Source organism: Tiliqua scincoides, chromosome 2 (assembly GCF_035046505.1).
Source record: "Tiliqua scincoides isolate rTilSci1 chromosome 2, rTilSci1.hap2, whole genome shotgun sequence".
In the NCBI taxonomy this organism is placed as follows: Eukaryota; Metazoa; Chordata; class Lepidosauria; order Squamata; family Scincidae; genus Tiliqua; species Tiliqua scincoides.
In genome coordinates, this window is record NC_089822.1 from 153,434,979 (window position 1) to 153,453,749 (window position 18,771).

Sequence of the window (18,771 nt, forward strand, 5' to 3'; positions counted from 1 at the left end):
GATCAGAGAGCAGGAGGTCATTTTTCAGTGATGGACCCATTTCTAGGGGCTGGGACAGCAGAGCTGAAAGTTATTTCCTGTGAAGTGGGGACAGTGGTGGTATTAGGAATTGGCCACTGGCCAAAGGTTCTCCTACCCCATTAGATGCTCACCTGGCAGGGCTGACCCCTGAACCCTCAATATTGGGCAATGGGCAACCCTGAACTCAATATATCACCAGGTGGTAGACACAATGGGACCCCCCCTCCCGGGGCAGCACTTTGCCTCAGGGCTTCCAGGAACCTGGTTCCAAGGCCAAGGGGGTCCTCTCCATAGCTCCAGAATGGCTAAGCTACACTGAGGGGGGATCCAGGTTTGAATCCCCCCTCAGCCACGAAGCTTCCTGGGTGACCTTGGGCCAGTCACCTTCAGCTTCACCTACCTCACATGGTTGTTGCAAGGACAAAAGGAGGGGAGCAGCTGTGTACACTGCCCTGAGCTCTTTGGAGGAAGGGCAGTATAAAAATGTGAAAAATAAGCAAGAGTTCAGTCAAATATCTGTAAACACAGCATAAGGGATAGATGACTGGCCATTACAACTGTAAAATAAATGGACAAGAGTGAAAATGATTATGATCACTACCCAGGTGAATAGAATTAGCTCTACCTATGAGAACAGGAGGTCACTAGGAAAAAATTTCCTTCTCTCACTTCATCTACAAGAACTCATTCTCCCAAAACACAAATCTTTCCCCCATGCTCCAATATCCTGGTAGACACCAAGTCTGAAAATCTCTCTGTCTATTTTACAGTGCCACATAAAGGGTTGGTTTGAAGCAAGATCCCACCTTTAAAAATGGCTTCAGTGGGCCTGCTCCCAGAAAATGGTTGTGGCAGCCACACTTCTGAGTGCCTGAGGGTACCCCCATCAGCTTAATATATTCTCTTGTGTTTATGTAGAGACCTTTTCCTCCAGAGAAGAAGGGTGAGAGGAACAAACACTAGAGACCCTGTGTTCACAAACAGGCTTGATATGATCAATACAGAATGCACAAGTCAAGAAAGAACTAAATGTGTTAAGAACCATGTTCAGATTTCATAATGGAGGGGAATGAGAGGCACTGGTCAGTACTTCAAGAGACCACTAAAATGAAACAGGCCATAGCTCCAAGTTACAGCATGTGCACTGCATGAAGTTGCTGGTTTCAATTTCCAGCATCTCCAGGAAGGGTTGCCTAAAATCCTGAAGGGCTACTGCTAGTCAGTGGTGACAGTCTGAGCTAGAAGGATCTATAATAGTCTGACTCAGCGGATGGCAGCTTTGTATGTTCAAAGTCCAACAGGACTGCAACTCGTCTCAGCTGCGTTTTGGGCTTCAGGCTGGAGCCCTAGCCTGTTTTGCAGGAACTGCAGGACTGTGCTGTCTGCAGCACTGAAGGCAAGCAGAATTCCCCAGCTGGCCTTCCACATGTTCTTACAGACTCAGCTGTGGAGGAGATGTGAAATGCTAGAATCTTTGTGATCGCCACCTTTAAAATAATCCCACTAGAGCTATGTCTCTTTATAATAATCATCATTCTAATCTAGACCACTGCTTTAAACCAACTGTCTCCAGTTGTAGGTCTGGTTTTTACTTTCATGTCACAATGCAAATTTAAGCCTACTGTGGCTGCCCTGAAGGTAAGAATTTCTCCCATTTAATAGCATTTTTTGCTACTGAATTTTCAGCATCATATATTAACACGGGGTAGCAAAACAGAGCCAAATGATTTATAAAATAAAGCATCCTCATCATTATGTGCTGAAACAGGGTGTTTGTTGCAATATTCTCTTCCTTCCACTACCTCCCACACTTTTTACAGTAACCCTCTCTCCTTTAACTTTGCCTTTCCTCCAAGTGATCACTAAAACTCTTTTCAAGACACCCTCCCCCCTCAACTCTAGTAGACACAGCTCAGGACCCTAAGAGAGGACTCTGCCTTACCCCTACCCCTAATGGAATGAATACTAGTGCCCTCACAAAAGTTACTTACAATCTTGGCTGCTGAACACATTTGCAAGAAGAGATGGGTAAAAACCCCTTTGTTACAGACTACAACTTCAAATTATCATCACTTGGTCAGAGTTTTCAGAAATCAAAAACCAACTGCTTTGCCTTTAGCTGCTATTGCAAAAAAAAAAAAAAATTGTTATTTTCTATAAGAATTCATTCAACATACAAATATAGGCAAAACATGAAGATTAGAAGTCCTTATGAATTTATTTACACAATTATTAAAGTACACAAATACAGTGGTAATACAAATGAGGTGTTCGGAGATATTTGTTACCAGTACACAGGTTTAGAGACACATTCTAACTATATTTTCAGTAGGTGATGGTGGTATTTTACTATAATGGAAGGGCAAGGTCTGCCCACAACCAAATACAAGTCTAGAAACTTGCATCAGTCAACTTTTAAAGTATAGTACAGCAATTTAAGGTTCCAGATATATAGAGAGAAGAGGCTGCCTTTATAAGTCTCTAACATTACATCATTGACCACAAATATTTACAAAGAAAGCACACTGAAGTGTAGAACTGTACAAATGGAAGTGTACATGCCCAAAGAACCAACATCTACAGTAACCAAGTGATACAGTTATGCAAAATTCTCCATGGACCAACATTTAAAAACATTCCCATTGCACTCCCCCAAATTGCCAGTTGAAGTAAATCAGATCCTGAACATACAAATAAGCACTTGGTTAATGACCTAAAATAGCTAAAAAAAAGTGACAAGACTGTTCATATCCAGAAGTCCACAAAATGAAAAGGGACTGGCAAAACTTTGGAACATTAAAATGCTTGCAAAGAAACAGAAAAAGGAAACCATGGAATTGTATTAGCCGCCAAATTCCCAAGGAGGCAAGAATCTCACATCTGTTGATTAAAAAGTAGTAACACAACACATGTATGTATTGCACCTTCATTCCCAAGGTGGGACTGACATTACCCTTGAGTGGTATTTGGTATGATGTACATGCCTTCTATGCTCCCAGATTACAGTGGGATAAAATATATTGCTCATGAAAACAAAGATTCTTCCATATGATAGCTGGCACACTCATTTGCTAAGATAAGTGTTTTGGCCATTATATATGTATTTCTTCAGCTGAAGGCCAGCTGTTCCAGACTTGCACACTTTAAAGAAGTCAACAGGCTTGAATATTCCCAAGCCTTGGCATCCTGCAGCAGGAACATTTTGTTTATAGCTTCAAGCCTTGGCATAATACAGCAGGCTGTAAGCACTTACTGTTCTCTGCGTACTCCAGGGAAACACACCTATTCCAACACTGCTCACTCTGCGATGGTAGCTTTTATTGGTATTTATACCAAAAACCAAGCAAAAAGAGTGAATCTTGGCACTAAGGTTTCACATGAACTCCTTCTGTATTCATTCTCTTAGATATTGTACATTCAATATTAAAACCTTCCCAAACAGGTTATTGTACAGCTTTTTTATTTTTATTCTTCAGATTCTACAGAGAGATGTGATCACCTCTAATGGGTATAGCTACCCTTCATCAAATGTCTTCTGCTCTTTCCTGAACAGTACTAGAGACGAACAAACATTAAAAGAAAGTTTCTGAGCTACATGTAGATTTGATTTTCTAAAAACTGGAACAAGACAACCAAAAGCAAAATTAAAACTTAAAAAAAACAAAACCAACCTTGAGAACACTCCCTCTCCTCTTTAGAATGGGACCATATAAAAAGTAAACAGTGTAAAATAAAAACAGACGGCTCTAATTCATTTACACATTCCCTGCCTGACTTAAGTTTACAAGAAGTTTCAAGTCTTTTGTGTGTGTTGTTTTAAACTTCAGGATTGTTCACATTTCTACAGAGGTTTCAAATCAGACAAAAGCGAGAATGGTTTTTGTTTTTTACAGAGAGAATTAAGCCAATAATCTTAGCAAAATGAATACAAAACTTTCTTAAACCAAGTAAAAGATTTATAATTACAGTAGAACAATAAAAAGGGGGTAAAGGCTGCCGCCTGTGGAGGGAGAACTGAAATGGCTAACAACAGGCGGTTAATGCTGTAAACCGTCTCTTCTTTTTCCAGCCTTGTTGCTAGAGTTCACATAAGGTTATCAGGTTTCTGGCAAAAGCCTCTTGTAGTGGCAGCTGCTGGATTCTGTCCATGTTCCTGCAAGTATCTTTAGTAAGTGGCAAGGAGAGATCCAGTTGTAATATTTCTTCTGCTCTAGTTTGGGGTAGTTTTGCTAGTAAAAGCCATTGGTAACATAGGAGATCAGCCATGCATTATCTGCCCCTCAATGGCAATGTTATTTCACCGATGCACAGCAGACTGGAGAACGCTGGTCGCGGCCAGTGCAGGAATCTGTTGAAGCCAAGGAAGAAGGTATCAATATCATTCCACACCTACTGGAACTGCATTTAAAAAACGGACCCAGTAAAGTCGCTTCAGTCCCATCATACAAATCAACTGAGCAGATTCCTCCACTTCCGAAGGATGAAATGAGAATGTGCACATCTATGTTTCAACAGAATCAATTGCACCCACCTGCAGCATCCATGAAATGAATGGTATTTTCCTTTGCTGTTATGATTTAGATAAGAAAGACATTTTATGAGCAAGGAGAAACAGAGTGAAGATCAAGAGACAAAGCACATGCTGGCTACTAAAAGGTAAAGATTAGATGACTCAGGTGAGCTCTTGAATTAGTAATGAAACCCAAATCAAGAGGCAAGGTGATAAATGCAAGTGTTACCTAAAAAAGATTGGTCTTTTAAGCAGCAATACTAAACTGAATATGTACTACAATATTCTTTCCATAGTAGATGCCAGTGTTAAGCAAAGCCCTGTGAATTCTGCAATCAGAAATGTGTGCCAAATCTGGCAGGTGCAGGTTGGTCAGGTCCCACTCAGATGCTGAATATGCCAATGATTAGGTGGGTTTTAGAACCCAACAGCCATCGCTAGCCTGAATTTGAGGAGGCTGAAGCACATCACAGAGTTGAGAATAAGAACATTTTCTGAACAGTTAACCTTGCAACAAAAGATGACAAGTTTTATCCAATCACCAAATCACCCCACAAGTTCTTTGAAGGCTCTTTTGATTCTGTGTTCTTGAAGCCTGTGGATTTGCTTCATATGACTTAGACTGAAACGTTCCCTCACCACCTCTCTAAAAGGGCATGACCAAGAAAGGAAGCCACAGCTTACTTTTTAATTATGACAGCAGTATGCAGTCTTCTGCAAACCAGTCCCCTAATTTACAAGTGTGACATTTGACAAGGACATTATTTTTTTGATAACCTGAGGGAGAATGGAAAGTAGATTGCATGAAGTTGGGGGTGATACGAAAGGAGTGTCATTGCTATCCCAGGTTTAATCTTTGCTGAAGTAGTGCTAACACTGTATGGAGGACATACTTCAGCAGCCAAAGTTATGCAAGTCCGTTTTCTGTGATGTCTGAACTGTCGTAAAACAACCTGTTCACATTCTCTTCTTACTGAAGCAGCAGTTCTTTTGATGCACAGTTCACAGGGATTTCATTTTCAGTCAAACTGCAGTAGCGACAATGCTTTGACATGCAACGAGATCAATCATTACAAATAAGGACCTTGATAGTGGATCCTGCAGTTCTTCTGTCAAAATTCCCACAAGTTTCAAACGGGAATTGTGTTTGAAGCAGGTGCAGATGATTCAACTCAGCTGCAGTAAACTGACAACTCTTACTTGTAACCACCTCAAATGCCTTGTTCAACCCCCAAATTAAAAATTTTTTTCACACCAAATATGATTTTATGGGGTGGGCAGTCATATGATAGAAGCTAGCTGAAAGGCGGTTGGCTGAATGACTGAGCCTGATAATCTGCCACCTGTGAATCCTGTCCCTATTGTAGTTGTCCCCAGAGCATAGTCTCCCCAGCGCAGGCTCGCCACATCCTTGTTAGCGGCCCTAGCTGCATTATTACAGTATTAGACACAGCATCAAGAAGCATCTGTCTAGCACAGCCCAGCATGAATCCTGTATACAAGGTGGTTCAGAATCTTTCCATTCGGTTTAAATTATGAACAGCTGCATTATCCAGATGATCTGATCCATGTGGATAATCAGTTTGCTAATGTAATTAAAAGGAAAGGGGTGTGGAGTCAGACAAAACACAAAAGCAGCAGCAAGAGAGTGATCCCACACCAGCAGGAGAGATTAGTGTAATATGGAGCTTTGTCAATGGTAAGGAGAGGGAGAGAGCCTGTTTACAGAATCTAAAGAGTAAGAATTCTCAGTCCGACTGAAAAAAGCAAAAGAACAGCTTCTAAAATACTTAAGATTGGCAGCAAGCTACAAATCACCCACACACACTTCATGTTGCACTGGTGAAGCCCTAGCTACTTATCCAGAAATCAACCGATACGCTTTAGAACTGTTGCTAATACAAACATTCATTCTTCATTTTCTACCATTACAGGCATTTAGGAACTTCCTGTTTAAAAAAAAAAAAAAAAAAAGGAGACCAGAAGTACAGTTTCCAGCTTTCCTATTAGTTTGAAAATGTTTTTTTAATCTTTGGCTGCATGTGGGAAAGGGAAGAGAATAAAAGACTACATTAAATAGTCTGATCTAGTCATGGAAAGAGAAAAAATAATCTTTTGACACTCTGAAGACCAACAAATTCATTTCAGCAGATGCTTTTTTTATGGACTAAAGTTCACTTCATTAGATGCATGATATGTTTATGTATCTGAAGAGGATGGTAGTACACAAAAGCTTATGCTGAAGTAAATCTGTCAGTCTTTAAAGTGCTATAAGAAATTCATTTTTTTTTTTTTGCTACAACAGACTAGCATTGGGGTAATTGCATTAAGTTTGGGAATCATGCTCATCCTAGTATAATTTTTCACAATACTGGATACTCATGGATGACTGAGCCTGATTGCTTTACCCAGTAATAATGAGTTATTTCAAGAACTGTAGCTTAAGCACATGAAGGCATGCTATTTAATGTTCAGATTTTGCAAAACTTCTTGCATTTTACTAGCAGACTGAGACCATGCAAAAATCATATAAGTTCCATCTTTAATATATTCATTTATTTAAACTTTTGTAAATTTGAAATGTAAATTAATTCTTTTTTCCCCAGCCCCCGACACAGAGAGTGTCAGAGAGATGTGGCCTTCCTGCCAAAAAGTTTGGATGCACCTGCTGTAGAATACTGTGATTAACTCTAGAATAATTTGTCCAGGAAACAGGTTTTAAGTAGGATACGCGAGTCTATTGTTAAATCAACCATGTACAGCTTCTAATTAGCAACAACCTGTGGGTTGGCAAATGTTGTAATCCTGTTATGTGTTACAAGAATGTTCAGGTGTGGCATTTTTCCTTACAAAGGTTGCTTAACGTGTGCTGGAGGCAAACAGACTAATAGCTAATGCCCATGCTTTCTTACACCAAAATGACATCTCGGAAAGAAAAATGCCACATCAAATACCCCCAAGTGTTCCATTCCACATGGTTGGTTACCTTGTGCTTACTGCAATATATACCACCAAACCTTTCTTATGAACATGCTAGTGGACCAGTTCTAAATGAAGTCCTGAAAACTTTCAGGAAAAATTATAAGTGTGAACCACATCTAATGCTACAATATCTGGTATAAAGTGTAGAATTAACATGAAGTGCCACCCAATTTGATGTCCCCATAGGAGTTAATCCAAGCCCACCCACCAAGTTGGTGTCTAGCAAGAAGGGACTCACCCAGTGCTGCTTTCCAACGAGAAGTAGACGAGCAGCTACTTGCCATGGTGTTCGAAAGGAATGCTATTCTGAGGTGGGGGGGAAAAGACAGCCATTTGTAACAAATCCACTGCCCGATATATAATTTCAAACTGAGACTCTAACTGGAACTGCACTTAATTTGTAATGGTGTTTGTTTCAGATGCCTTACAGCCATGAGGAAGGGCTGCCTCAGCAGAAGGTGGCAACCAACCCTATTTGGAATGTGCTTTTTATTCCTGCCTCTCTCAGCTCAAAACGGTTCATCATCACTTTCACTGTTTTTTGCCAGCACTGGCCACTGATTCAAAAAAACATTTTCCTTTGGTCATACACTGACTATTCGGTAGATGACTTCGGTAGATGACTTTCGGTAGTGACTCTTTGTCACTGAAGAGACCCCTCATCTCATTAGCACTAAGAACTCTGTACAAGCTCAGCCTGGAACCTTCTAGCTACAATCTACAAACAAACCCAAGGACAACTTTGAAAATTAAGCAGTTCACTATAGTACAAGCCCTTTTGCAACCCTATTGTCTATCCAAGGCAGTACATACACATGCACACCCACCTACCCACCAGTCTTCTTGCAGCATTAACTTCAAAGGTACAAGGGGCTCATCCTACTTCTGAATGTGAATCAGGAGATTCCCACATTTCCAAAAGAACCAGTTTAAGCAGAATATATTTTAATACTAATAAATGCAGCAAACAAATATGTGCACTCATCTTAAATCTCAACACCTTTCCCTATCACCAACCAGCTAACCAGTTCCTCACTTGCTGCCTCAGAGAAAAAATGCAGTGCTTGCCTTCAAAACTTCCCTTGTACAACCAAAAAAGACACGTTCAGCAAAGAGTTCTGTTGTAGTCCACTGCATTTAGAAGTGAAAAACCAGTCGAATTGCTGGAAAGTTACAGATGTTGATTGCTAGAGGACAGGCAGAACTGAATTTCCTACCCTTTAGAGATAACCAGGTCTGAAAAATCAACATTCCTCCTGAAGTTTGTGAAATCTACTAGATTACCCATGACAACAACCAGGGTGTCAGTGAACACAGAAAAAAACACCAAGTACATCTCCAATTTGGTGTTCCATATGGATTACCAACAAGACTCCCTGCTCCCATCTTAGGATCCCTGAAGCTTGTATTTGGAAAAACCTCGTGCTTGAAATTAAGGAAGAAAGATAGAAGCAAACCTAAGAAATCAAATGGTACAGAATTTAAGTATAGGTCAACTTTTTACTAAATAGTGCAAGACACAGGAACAGACTCAATCCTAAGTAGTACAATAATACATGAATACTAAACGAGCCAATAAAAGGCAGAGCAATATTGAGAGTATGAGTCTAAATTGGCATTTGCAAGTCCCTTATAAGCAGTGGTGAACCAGGTCGCATATCTCCCCTACCAATGTATTATATTGCAGGATATTCTGGGCACACTCTTCCATTCTTGATCTATGATCATTTCACCCTTGTGATGGGGAATAATCAGGGATATAACTGCATGCATATAACGAGCATTATGTCAAGGTGGGGGTGCCCTTGCTGCCCCACCAAACATATACAGTTTTTGGTCAGTCCTAAGATTGATACACTTTATTAGAATGAAACCCAAACTTCTATTAGATCAGAGGTTTTCAATAGTTGGTGAGGATGCAGAAGTGGGTTGTGATCTGACCTTAGGAATTCATCAGGCATGTGGATGCAGGTGAACCTATTGATATTATGTATCGAGATATTCAGAAGGCATTTGTCAGTCCTTCATGGAAGGCTGTTGAGAAAACTCTACAGTCAGGGACTAAGAGGGTAGGTCCTCTTATGGATTAAGAATCGGTTGAGGACCAGGAAACAGAGAGTGAGCGTCAGTGGACAATTTTCACAATGGAAAGTGCTGAAAAGCGATGTACCCCAAGTTCGGTCTTGGGGCTGGTACCTTTCAATTTGTTCACAAATGACCTGGAATCAGAGATAAGAAATGTCAAGTTTGTTAATAACACTAAACTTTTCCAGGTGATGAAGACCAAAAGGAATTATGAAGATCTCCAGAAGGATCTCTCCAAACTGGGTGAATGGGCAGCAAAATGGCAGATGCATATCAATGTAAGTAAGTGTAAAGTAATGCGCACTGGTGCAAGAAATCAACACTTCACATATACTCTAATGGGTTCTGCCTGTGAACAATCAGGACAGAGATCTTGGGGTGCTGGTGGATAGCTCAATGTAAGTGTTGACCTTGTGCGAGGCAGCTGTGAAGGCTAATTCCATGCTTGGGATAATTAAAAATGAGACTGAGAATAAAACAGCCAATATTATGCCATTGTACGAATTGATGGTAAGGTCACATCTGGAGTATTGTGTAGAGTTCTGCTCATCACATTTCACAAAGGATATAGTATAGAACTGGAAAAGGTGGAAAAGAGCGACCCAAGTGATTAGTGGGTTGGTTGTACCTCGCTAAATGAAAAAAGGCTACAGCATTTGAGGCTCTTCAATCTAGAAAAAAAGGAGGCTGAGAGTGACATAAAATTATGCAAGGGATGGACACAGTGGGTAGAGGGATGTTTTTTTTTCTCTTGGTCAACTCTGGAACCAGCTGACATCAACTAAAATTGTTCCAACTCTCCCACCACTCAGACAAAACAAAATAATTCTTTACCCAGCATGTAATTAATTTGTGAGACTCCTTGCCACAGGATGTGGTGTTGGCACCTTGCCTGGATGCCTTTAAAAGGGGATTGAACAGATTTATGGAGGAAAAGTCCATCACAGGTTACAAGCCATGACTGGGCATATACAACCGCCTGGTTTTAGAAGTGCGCTATCTCTGAATGCAAGATGCAAGGGAGTGGCAACAGGATGCAGGTATCCCTGAGGCATCTGGTAGGCCACTGTGAGATACAGGAAGCTGAACAAGATGGACATTTGGCTTGATTCAGCAAGGCTCTTATGATCTTAAACTCTAAGCTTGCTAGAATCTGGTCCTTAAGGACTGCCTAATATAATGAGAGTTTAAACTAACATTCAAGTTACCTAAAGCACCTCAATTTCTTGCACTTCTAGACCTACTCTAATTGTTCTGTTTGACTGAGCCTTCACAATCATGATCCATTCCCAACTGTATTTCTTGACCCCAACTTTATCCCTGTGCCTGGCTCAAGTCAATTTTAATACTGTGTAAAACAGACTCCTGAAGGAGGTACAGTCCCAGACCTGGGAAAAAAAAATGTTGACTTCAATTATGGTTGCCCTCAGATTTTCATTCTTTCTACTTCTCTGGAAAGTTCTTAATTTCTTCTGCTTAACTGCTCCCCAACCATAGTTAACTACATGAACCATAGCCAACAGTCTTTGATGGCACCCTCTGATCTCTTATATGGCTAATAAATAAATGTAGAGTCATTTCATTTGGTTCACAGCTCTCTCCTATTTGTATTGGAAGGAAATTTCAGCAGGGGCCAAAGCAACAATCTGGCCAATGAGAAGGACCTACAAGTTAAGTAGTTTTATTTAGCACTGCACAGTAGAATTGACCATTTGAGAAGTAAAATGTCCCTTTTAAATTCACTTCACTGCTCCTTAATAACTCTTCTTTCTTCATCATCGTCTGCCTTTTGGGTCATTTGCTCTTCCTTCTGCACTTCTTTCTTTGCAGCAACTTCAAATTCTCAGCTCCCCGTAGACTCCACTCACACCCCATTCCCTGGTGCACCTGCTAGAGTGGTCACCAAGGAAATAGTTAAATGTTGACCATAAGATGTTGACCATAACGTTACTGGAATCTAATGCTGACAGAACAATTGTTAACTGAGATGCCAGGGTAAGGATTAACATAACTGAACTCTGAAAGATTTTTCCTTTAGTACTCAGGAGAAATCGTTATACAATCGTTATAAGACATTTAATCTTTGATTCAATACACATATGATTTCCCTTTCTGCAGATCTGTTTTTGGTAAAACTCAGTTCTGCTAAGGTTTGGCCATTTTTGTTTTTGTTATTCATCGTCTGCTTCATTCACAGGCCTCAATGCTCATCTTCCTGATGCCCAGATTGCCATGGCACAGCATTGAACGGTACCTATCCTAATGGGTGGAAAAGTAGTAGTTATGGCAGCCACCAGTCCAGGGAGGTTATGTAGATGTGCAACTGTCATAGCACTGCTGGCCCTTTGAGGGCTGAACAGAGAGCCACAGGAGTAACTGTTATAGCACTGCACTATGTTTTGCTGGGGGGAGGAGTACACTTTGGTGATGAAAAAAGTATGGGCTGGTACATTTGCTACTTGGTTGCTTGCCTAGGGCACTTGCTCTTCGTACCAGACAAATGGCAAATTTCAAAGCTTAACTAGTTACCTTGTAGTCCAACTCCACTGCAGACACTACATTTTCCCTGTAGGATGACAACCTAAACATACTTCCAACCAAGCTACGTATATAACTTACTTCTATAAAATAGTATTTTAAAGTTACATGAGAAGTTAATCCTCTCCCCCAACACAAGAAATGTGAGATTTGCAAATTTTCAATCATTCTCTTATGCAAGTCTAAAGAAATACACTTAACAAAAGTTCTCATCCATTTCTGTGCTATGAGACACATTTTATGATTATATATCATTTTTAACTTCATATACACATCATTTTATATTGTTCTATATTAATTTTATAATTTGTTTTTGTGTAAGCCACCTTGGGCACCCACTGTAGCGCAAGAAAGGCCGGGTAGAAATGTATTAAATAAATTAAAATAAATATATGGTTAAACTTCATTGCATAATAATGTACTTTCAGCTTTTCAATTAAGCAAATTAAGCAAATAATTGCAAATAAAAAGATAGCCAGGCTTTCCGGGTGAAGCTGCTGTACTAGATCGTTGCCAGAAAAAAGAAATTAGATAATTGGCTTGCATCCTAAAATGTAGACTATTTTGTAACAAGCAGGATAAGTGTACCAAGGAACTTCAGCTGCATAGGCTGGATCAGAGCAAGTCTGAAGACACAGAGGTGGGTCATTTTTTGTTTGATGTCAGCAGTGATAAATCCACTTTAGCAGGGAAGCCACATGTCATGACCACTTTGCACATGACTAAAGGAAAGGCAGGGCTAGGCTAGGGTTCTGTATCTCCTGGAGGGATGATAAGTTCAAGGGGCATTAGCAGCTAAAGCAGGGGTGCCCAAACCCCGTCCCGGGGGCCACTTGCGGCCCTCAAGGCCTCTCTATGTGGCCCTAAGGGAGCCCCTAGCCTCCAATGAGACTCTGGCCCTCCAGAGATTTGTTGGAGCCCACACTGGCCCGATGCAACTGCTCTCAGGGTGAGGGCAACTGTTTGGCCTCTCAAGTGAGCTGTGGGATGAGGACTCCCTCCATTGCTTGTTGTTTCATGTCTGTGATGCAGTAGCTGCAGGAGAGGAAAGGCTAGCCTTGCTTTGTGCAAGGCCTTAACTACTGCAAAACCTTCATTCATTCATATAAGTTCATCTTTAATATATTCATTTATGTAAATTTATTCAAATTTGAAATGTAAATTAATTCGGCCCCCGACACGGTGTCAGAGAGCTGATGTGGCCCTCCTGCCAAAAACTATGGACACCCCTGAGCTAAAGAGATGAAGACTCATCTGCTAGGAGGGATACCAGTTTCACTATTTGAATCTCTCTAATCAGATTTCCATTTGATGATCCTTCCCCCCCCCACAAGGGGAACTAACAAAAGTTTAGCTTCATTAGGCTAGTTACCTGAAATGCTTTTCAGAGATATATTCTCTCTGTGAAAAGCAAAGCCAAACACAGAGAACACAAAATACAGTCTTGTCATAGCCTAAGGCACTTCAATTAATTGGTTGAAAAGTATGCTTGTCAACTAATTCAAGTTGTTTGATTGTTTTACTTTTAAACCCTCAAATATCCAATCATACATAGAAAAGTCTTACTCCCATCTATGCTAAATTGGTAGAACTATGGCATAGCCATATGCACAATCAGAGGGGAGTGTGTGTGTTGAGGCTGTGAAGTTAATATTTATTTATCAGTAAAACAAAACACAGAATTATGTCAAGATGGAAGCACCGAGCCATTGTGCATATGAGGAATACTGTTCCTTGGAATATAGCCTTTTCTATTCAGGGGACTCCAAGATAATCTTCGTTTACACAAGAACAAATCATGTAAAGGTCTCATGTGACTACGTGCACTTGATGTATATAATTTGCATCACACTTGACACACTAAATGTGTGGCAGGAGATCTGGCGCAGTTGGTAGAGCTGCCGCCTTGTATGCCTGAAGTTCTGAGGCTGCCAGTTCAAAACAATCGGAAGTACCCGAGAACTGACAATATGCTGATATACTGATGAGCTGACCCTCAGTGGCAGAGAGGAGTTGCCGTCAAGTGGAGCGTGGGAGGCGAAGGGCCAGAGAGAGGCCAGACCGGGAAGGAATCCAGCTGGAATGAGGAGTTCTATGAAAGACTAGAACTATTGTAAAAATCCCTACGGGGGTTTAGAACAGCCTGCCTATGTAAACCGCCTTGGATTAAAGTCAGAGGAGAAATCTGACGACCAAAGAAAGGCAGTATATAAATACCTGTATAAATAAAGGCAACTCCCACAGTCTATGCCAGAACTGAAAGCAGTCATTTGGAAAAGTGACAAATTCAAGAACAGGTTATTTCTATTCCTCCCATGTGTAGAAAAGAGAAACACTAGTACAGATAAAACTGGTTGGAAGTTGAGCACCTTCTAAAGTCAATGACCAAAAAGAAAAGGTTTGCAGATACTCAGTACAGCATAGCCTACCAGGCCATAAATAGCCCTGATGTAAAAGAAAGCAAGTAAGCACATTTCAGAGTCTAAAAGTGCTTTATTTCAAGCCATTTAAGGGATCAAAATACGCACTTTCTTCCTCTTCCTTTGAGGTCTGCCGGTGCTTGGCTTTACAGGTGGAAGGATAAAAGAGAGAGTCTTAACACCTCAAAAGCTTTAAATCCTTCAAAGTTATCAAGCCTCTATATAGTTACCCACAGGATAAACTCATTCACACACTAGATAGAACCTTTTTCTCCTGTTCTATCCATCATGCTCAGAGTCTGGTTTCAAGGACCATCATTTTACTCACTGTAGACTAATTCTGGACAGGGCATAGTAAAAAGTGTTTTTACAGAACTTTCATTTCCTATAGTGAATCATACCTTGCTTGGTACTAGCAACAGAATACAAAGTTCAGAATCTCACTTAACAACCATCTGATCTGAATGTGGGGTCTCAAGGCAAACAAGAGTATTTTCACAACTAGTATGACAAATAATGCACCCTAAACGGCAGGATCTGGATCAGTCGAAAATCTTATCCATGTCATTTAAAGGCCAGAATGTTTCACTTTGTACCCTCAGATATAACTGGTGTTTTGTGGCATGTTATTGCATACCAGATGTGATGTTTCCACATACACTGCTGATACGTTGCATTCATTTTTGCTAGGAAGCTGTCTTACAGAACATTTTAAAGCTCATTTTACTTGAAATAAGCCCAGACCAGACAAGCAGAAACCCACATGGAAATGAGTATTTTCCATGGAATAATGCACACTGAGACACCACGTGAGTTTCCTGATTCATCACATCCGTGAATATTTTCCCACAGAATAAGCAAGAACCTTTTTTACTTTTTATTCCGAGTTGTTAAAAATTTTTCACGTGGGTTTTGAACATATGGTTGCAAAACTCATGTGTCTGTCAAAATTCTGAGTTCTTGGATCTACCCTAGGGTCGTCTCTGGCAGAGGGCACCACAGCTATCTCTCTTTATTTTTGGCTTTAAAAGGCAGTTATCGCCTTCCTCACACTTATGGCAGGTAGGAAAGAAAGGAGCAAAAGTGGAGTAAAGTGGTATTCCGGCTGTTTAAGTGACTCTTGTCAGCAATGAGGTGCTTCCTTTGAGGCAAGGTGACTTTTGACCCTAGGCTGTAACCCACATGTACAGACACAGAATGGTAAAAAGCTGCTTGGTATTAAGAAAGAAACATTTTAAAAGTCTGGCTAAAGCATGGAAACAGAATAGTAAAAGGCTGTTTGACTTCATTTAAAAACAAAATTGTTAGTCTCACAGGTGTTCAGGCCTCAGAGTGTAAACACTCTGGAATGTAGTAGGTATAGAAAAGGATACTAGGCAATGAAGAGATAGGCCTCATCTTGGGAGAAGAATGCACATCTTAGCAAGGACATTAACCACTATGCCTACCAATATTCACTTATAATTTTATATTATATTCTTTCAGGCTTTCAGACTAAAAGGCACATATAGACAAAAAGCTAGGACAAGATAGTCTTGGCCCAAATTGTAATTCACATTACAATGTGACTAAGATGATTAAGGGGCTGGGGCACCTTCCTTACGAGGAAAGGCTACGGCGTTTGGGCCTCTTCAGCCTAGAAAAGAGACACCTGAGGGGGGACATGATTGAGACATACAAAATTATGCAGGGGATGGACAGAGTGGATAGGGAGATGCTCTTTACACTCTCACATAACACCAGAACCAGGGGACATCCACTAAAATTGAGTGTTGGGCAGGTTAGGACAGACAAGAGAAAATATTTCTTTACTCAGCGTGTGGTTGGTCTGTGGAACTCCTTGCCACAGGATGTGGTGATGGCGACTGGCCTGGATGCCTTTAAAAGGGGATTGGACAAGTTTCTGGAGGAAAAATCCATTATGGGGTACAAGCCATGATGTGTATGTGCAACCTCCTGATTTTAGAAATGGGCTATGTCAGAATGCCAGATGCAAGGAAGGGCACCAGGGTGAGGTCTCTTGTTATCTGGTGTGCTCCCTGGGGCATTTGGTGGGCCGCTGTGAGATACAGGAAGCTGGAATAGATGGGCCTATGGCCTGATCCAGTGGGGCTGTTCTTATGTTCCTATGCACATATGGCGATATAGTAGTCATTAGAAGTAGTTCTTAAGAAACCAAAAGGTTGCTTGATTTTAGAAAGGTCTTAAGAAAAGACAAGAAGCCTTAGTTTGCAGAGAGGCTCCACAGGTGTTCAATGTTTGGACTAACACAGAAAAGGAACGCATAAGAGATAAGATAGGCCGCTTGCACCAGGCCATCCTAATGAGGGATGAGTAAGTTCTGCCAAGAAAATATCTTATGAAGTCTGCCTTCACACCTGTCTTTGTGTTATACGGCTCTTTTAATGAGGTTAGTAAGAGGACTCTTACTAACTACTACTACTACTAACTACTAACTAACTAACTACTACTTACTAATGAGGTTAGTAAGAGGACTCAAATTACTCTTAATTGAAATAATGGATATGAATTAGGTTCAAAACTGAGTAAAGTATGTTACAGCGCATCCTACTGGTTTCTGAAAACTTTGTAATTCAATGTTTAAATGTCTGATTTTACCTTTTATGGAGACCTGTAACCTGAAACACACCTATCAGGTGTCTCTAAGGTTATCTACAGCCAATTAGGAGTTTGCCCCATCTATGATGCAGATTTTCAGGGAATAGGAAGTCTAGATTTTCAGACAAAGAACCCAGAATGGTATAAAGGATTCAGTTAACATTGACAATTGCTCTCATGCTTTAGACATTAGTCCCATGAGATGCCCATTGCTTGCAATGAAATAAAAGCCTGTGAACCTTCACTCTAGAGTACCAAGTTATTCTTGAGTTGTGTTTTCAACCTTGCAACACCTTGACATCTGAGAAATACTTTGTGGAGCAAGGTGTTGAGAGCTTTCAGCGATATTTGGAAGAAACATGTCCAGGTGGCTCTCAGCAAAACTTACTGAAATGTGGTACAGTTCTGTTACATTTTCAACATACTGAAGGACAAGGGTTACCAGAGAGCCTTGAGGCATGCTGGAGTAAAGTCAAGGAGCTGAGGAGAAACTACACAACAGTAATGGAGGGAAATAGCCATTCTGGGCACTCTGTGTGACATGCTTGAGCGGTTCCTCTGCATGGACTATGGGGTAGTCATATCCTGCATTAGTGGTTCAGGGATGATGCAGTAGAGAAGGTATGCTGATGTGCCAAGGGACATGGAGGGGGAAGGGAAGCAGTGGACAGCAAGGGAATGGTCTTGAGCCTAATTTCTGTCAACCACAGGAATCTTCCTTCCCAGAGCCAAGATCTTCTGCACTAGATGTATTTTCCCAAGGCATGAGTGATGCAGAAAGTTTGTTACTTGAACCACTGCAACCGACATCTGCCAAACCAATTCCTCCCTATCTCCTGTGGAGAATATTCTGGAAGGTTCTTGGGGGAGGGGCTATTCCAGCAGGAATAGGAAGTACTGGAGGGGGAGCAACTTTCCTGCCTCTAGTTGACCAAAGTAAGGATCAGACAAGTTCTGAACTATTTAAAACCAACACTTTGGAAGCCTGGAGAGGAAAACCAGACAGTGGGAGCAAGAAGAGAGGAGTGATGACTTCCCTGCCTTTGGCACTGATTGCATAATAAGAACCGGGCCCTCCTTTGCAGAAATTGAGAAGTGGAGACCTCAGCTGACTGGGGCAGAGAGGATATGGCATCTGAAGGACAGACAGAAGCAGCAGCACCTTGAGTTCTCCAGGGAGTTGTTGCAGGCAAACTGGGAGATGAGTGGAGATCATGGAGATCCTCAACGACCTTGAGGACAGAATCTTGTGGTGTGGGATGCATGAATGGAGAGGGCAGTGGCCAGCCAGGAGCAAGCTTTGGATAATATGACCATCAGGCTTAGGCCTTGGCGTAGCAGAAGTCATTAGTTGGGGCTGTTGAAGGCATTCAGCACATACCCTGTTAGCCAACTAGCTCCTTTCCTTGGTCCTGTTCAGGTATGAGCAGGTCATCCTGAATGAGCCACAATCAGATGGCTTGGGGAGAACCCTACCTTCATGGTTAAAGAACATGGGAAAAGAACTTCTCTTGCAAAGTTTGACCAGCCAATCTCATACTATGTCTGTGGCACATTTGTTGTTAACTAGATTCACCAAACATTAGCAACAGCAGT

General features: G+C 41.1%; 1 protein-coding gene across 3 annotated transcripts in view; it reads right to left on the bottom strand.

The window, feature by feature from the left end:
* Positions 1-2,220: 2,220 nt before the first annotated feature.
* Positions 2,221-18,771, bottom strand: part of CSNK1D (casein kinase 1 delta) — a 39,914-nt gene continuing 23,363 nt past the window's right edge. The window contains exons 9-10 of one of the 3 annotated variants that reach the window (XM_066613384.1): positions 7,752-7,819; positions 2,221-4,369 (exon numbers count right to left, since the gene is read on the bottom strand). In XM_066613384.1, coding sequence (XP_066469481.1) covers positions 7,787-7,819 — 33 coding nt within the window. In that variant the 3' untranslated portion in view covers positions 2,221-4,369; positions 7,752-7,786. Of the gene's footprint in view, positions 4,370-7,751; positions 7,820-10,813; positions 11,489-18,771 lie in introns of those variants that run through there. The other 2 variants (XM_066613383.1, XM_066613385.1) reach the window with 2 other exon arrangements.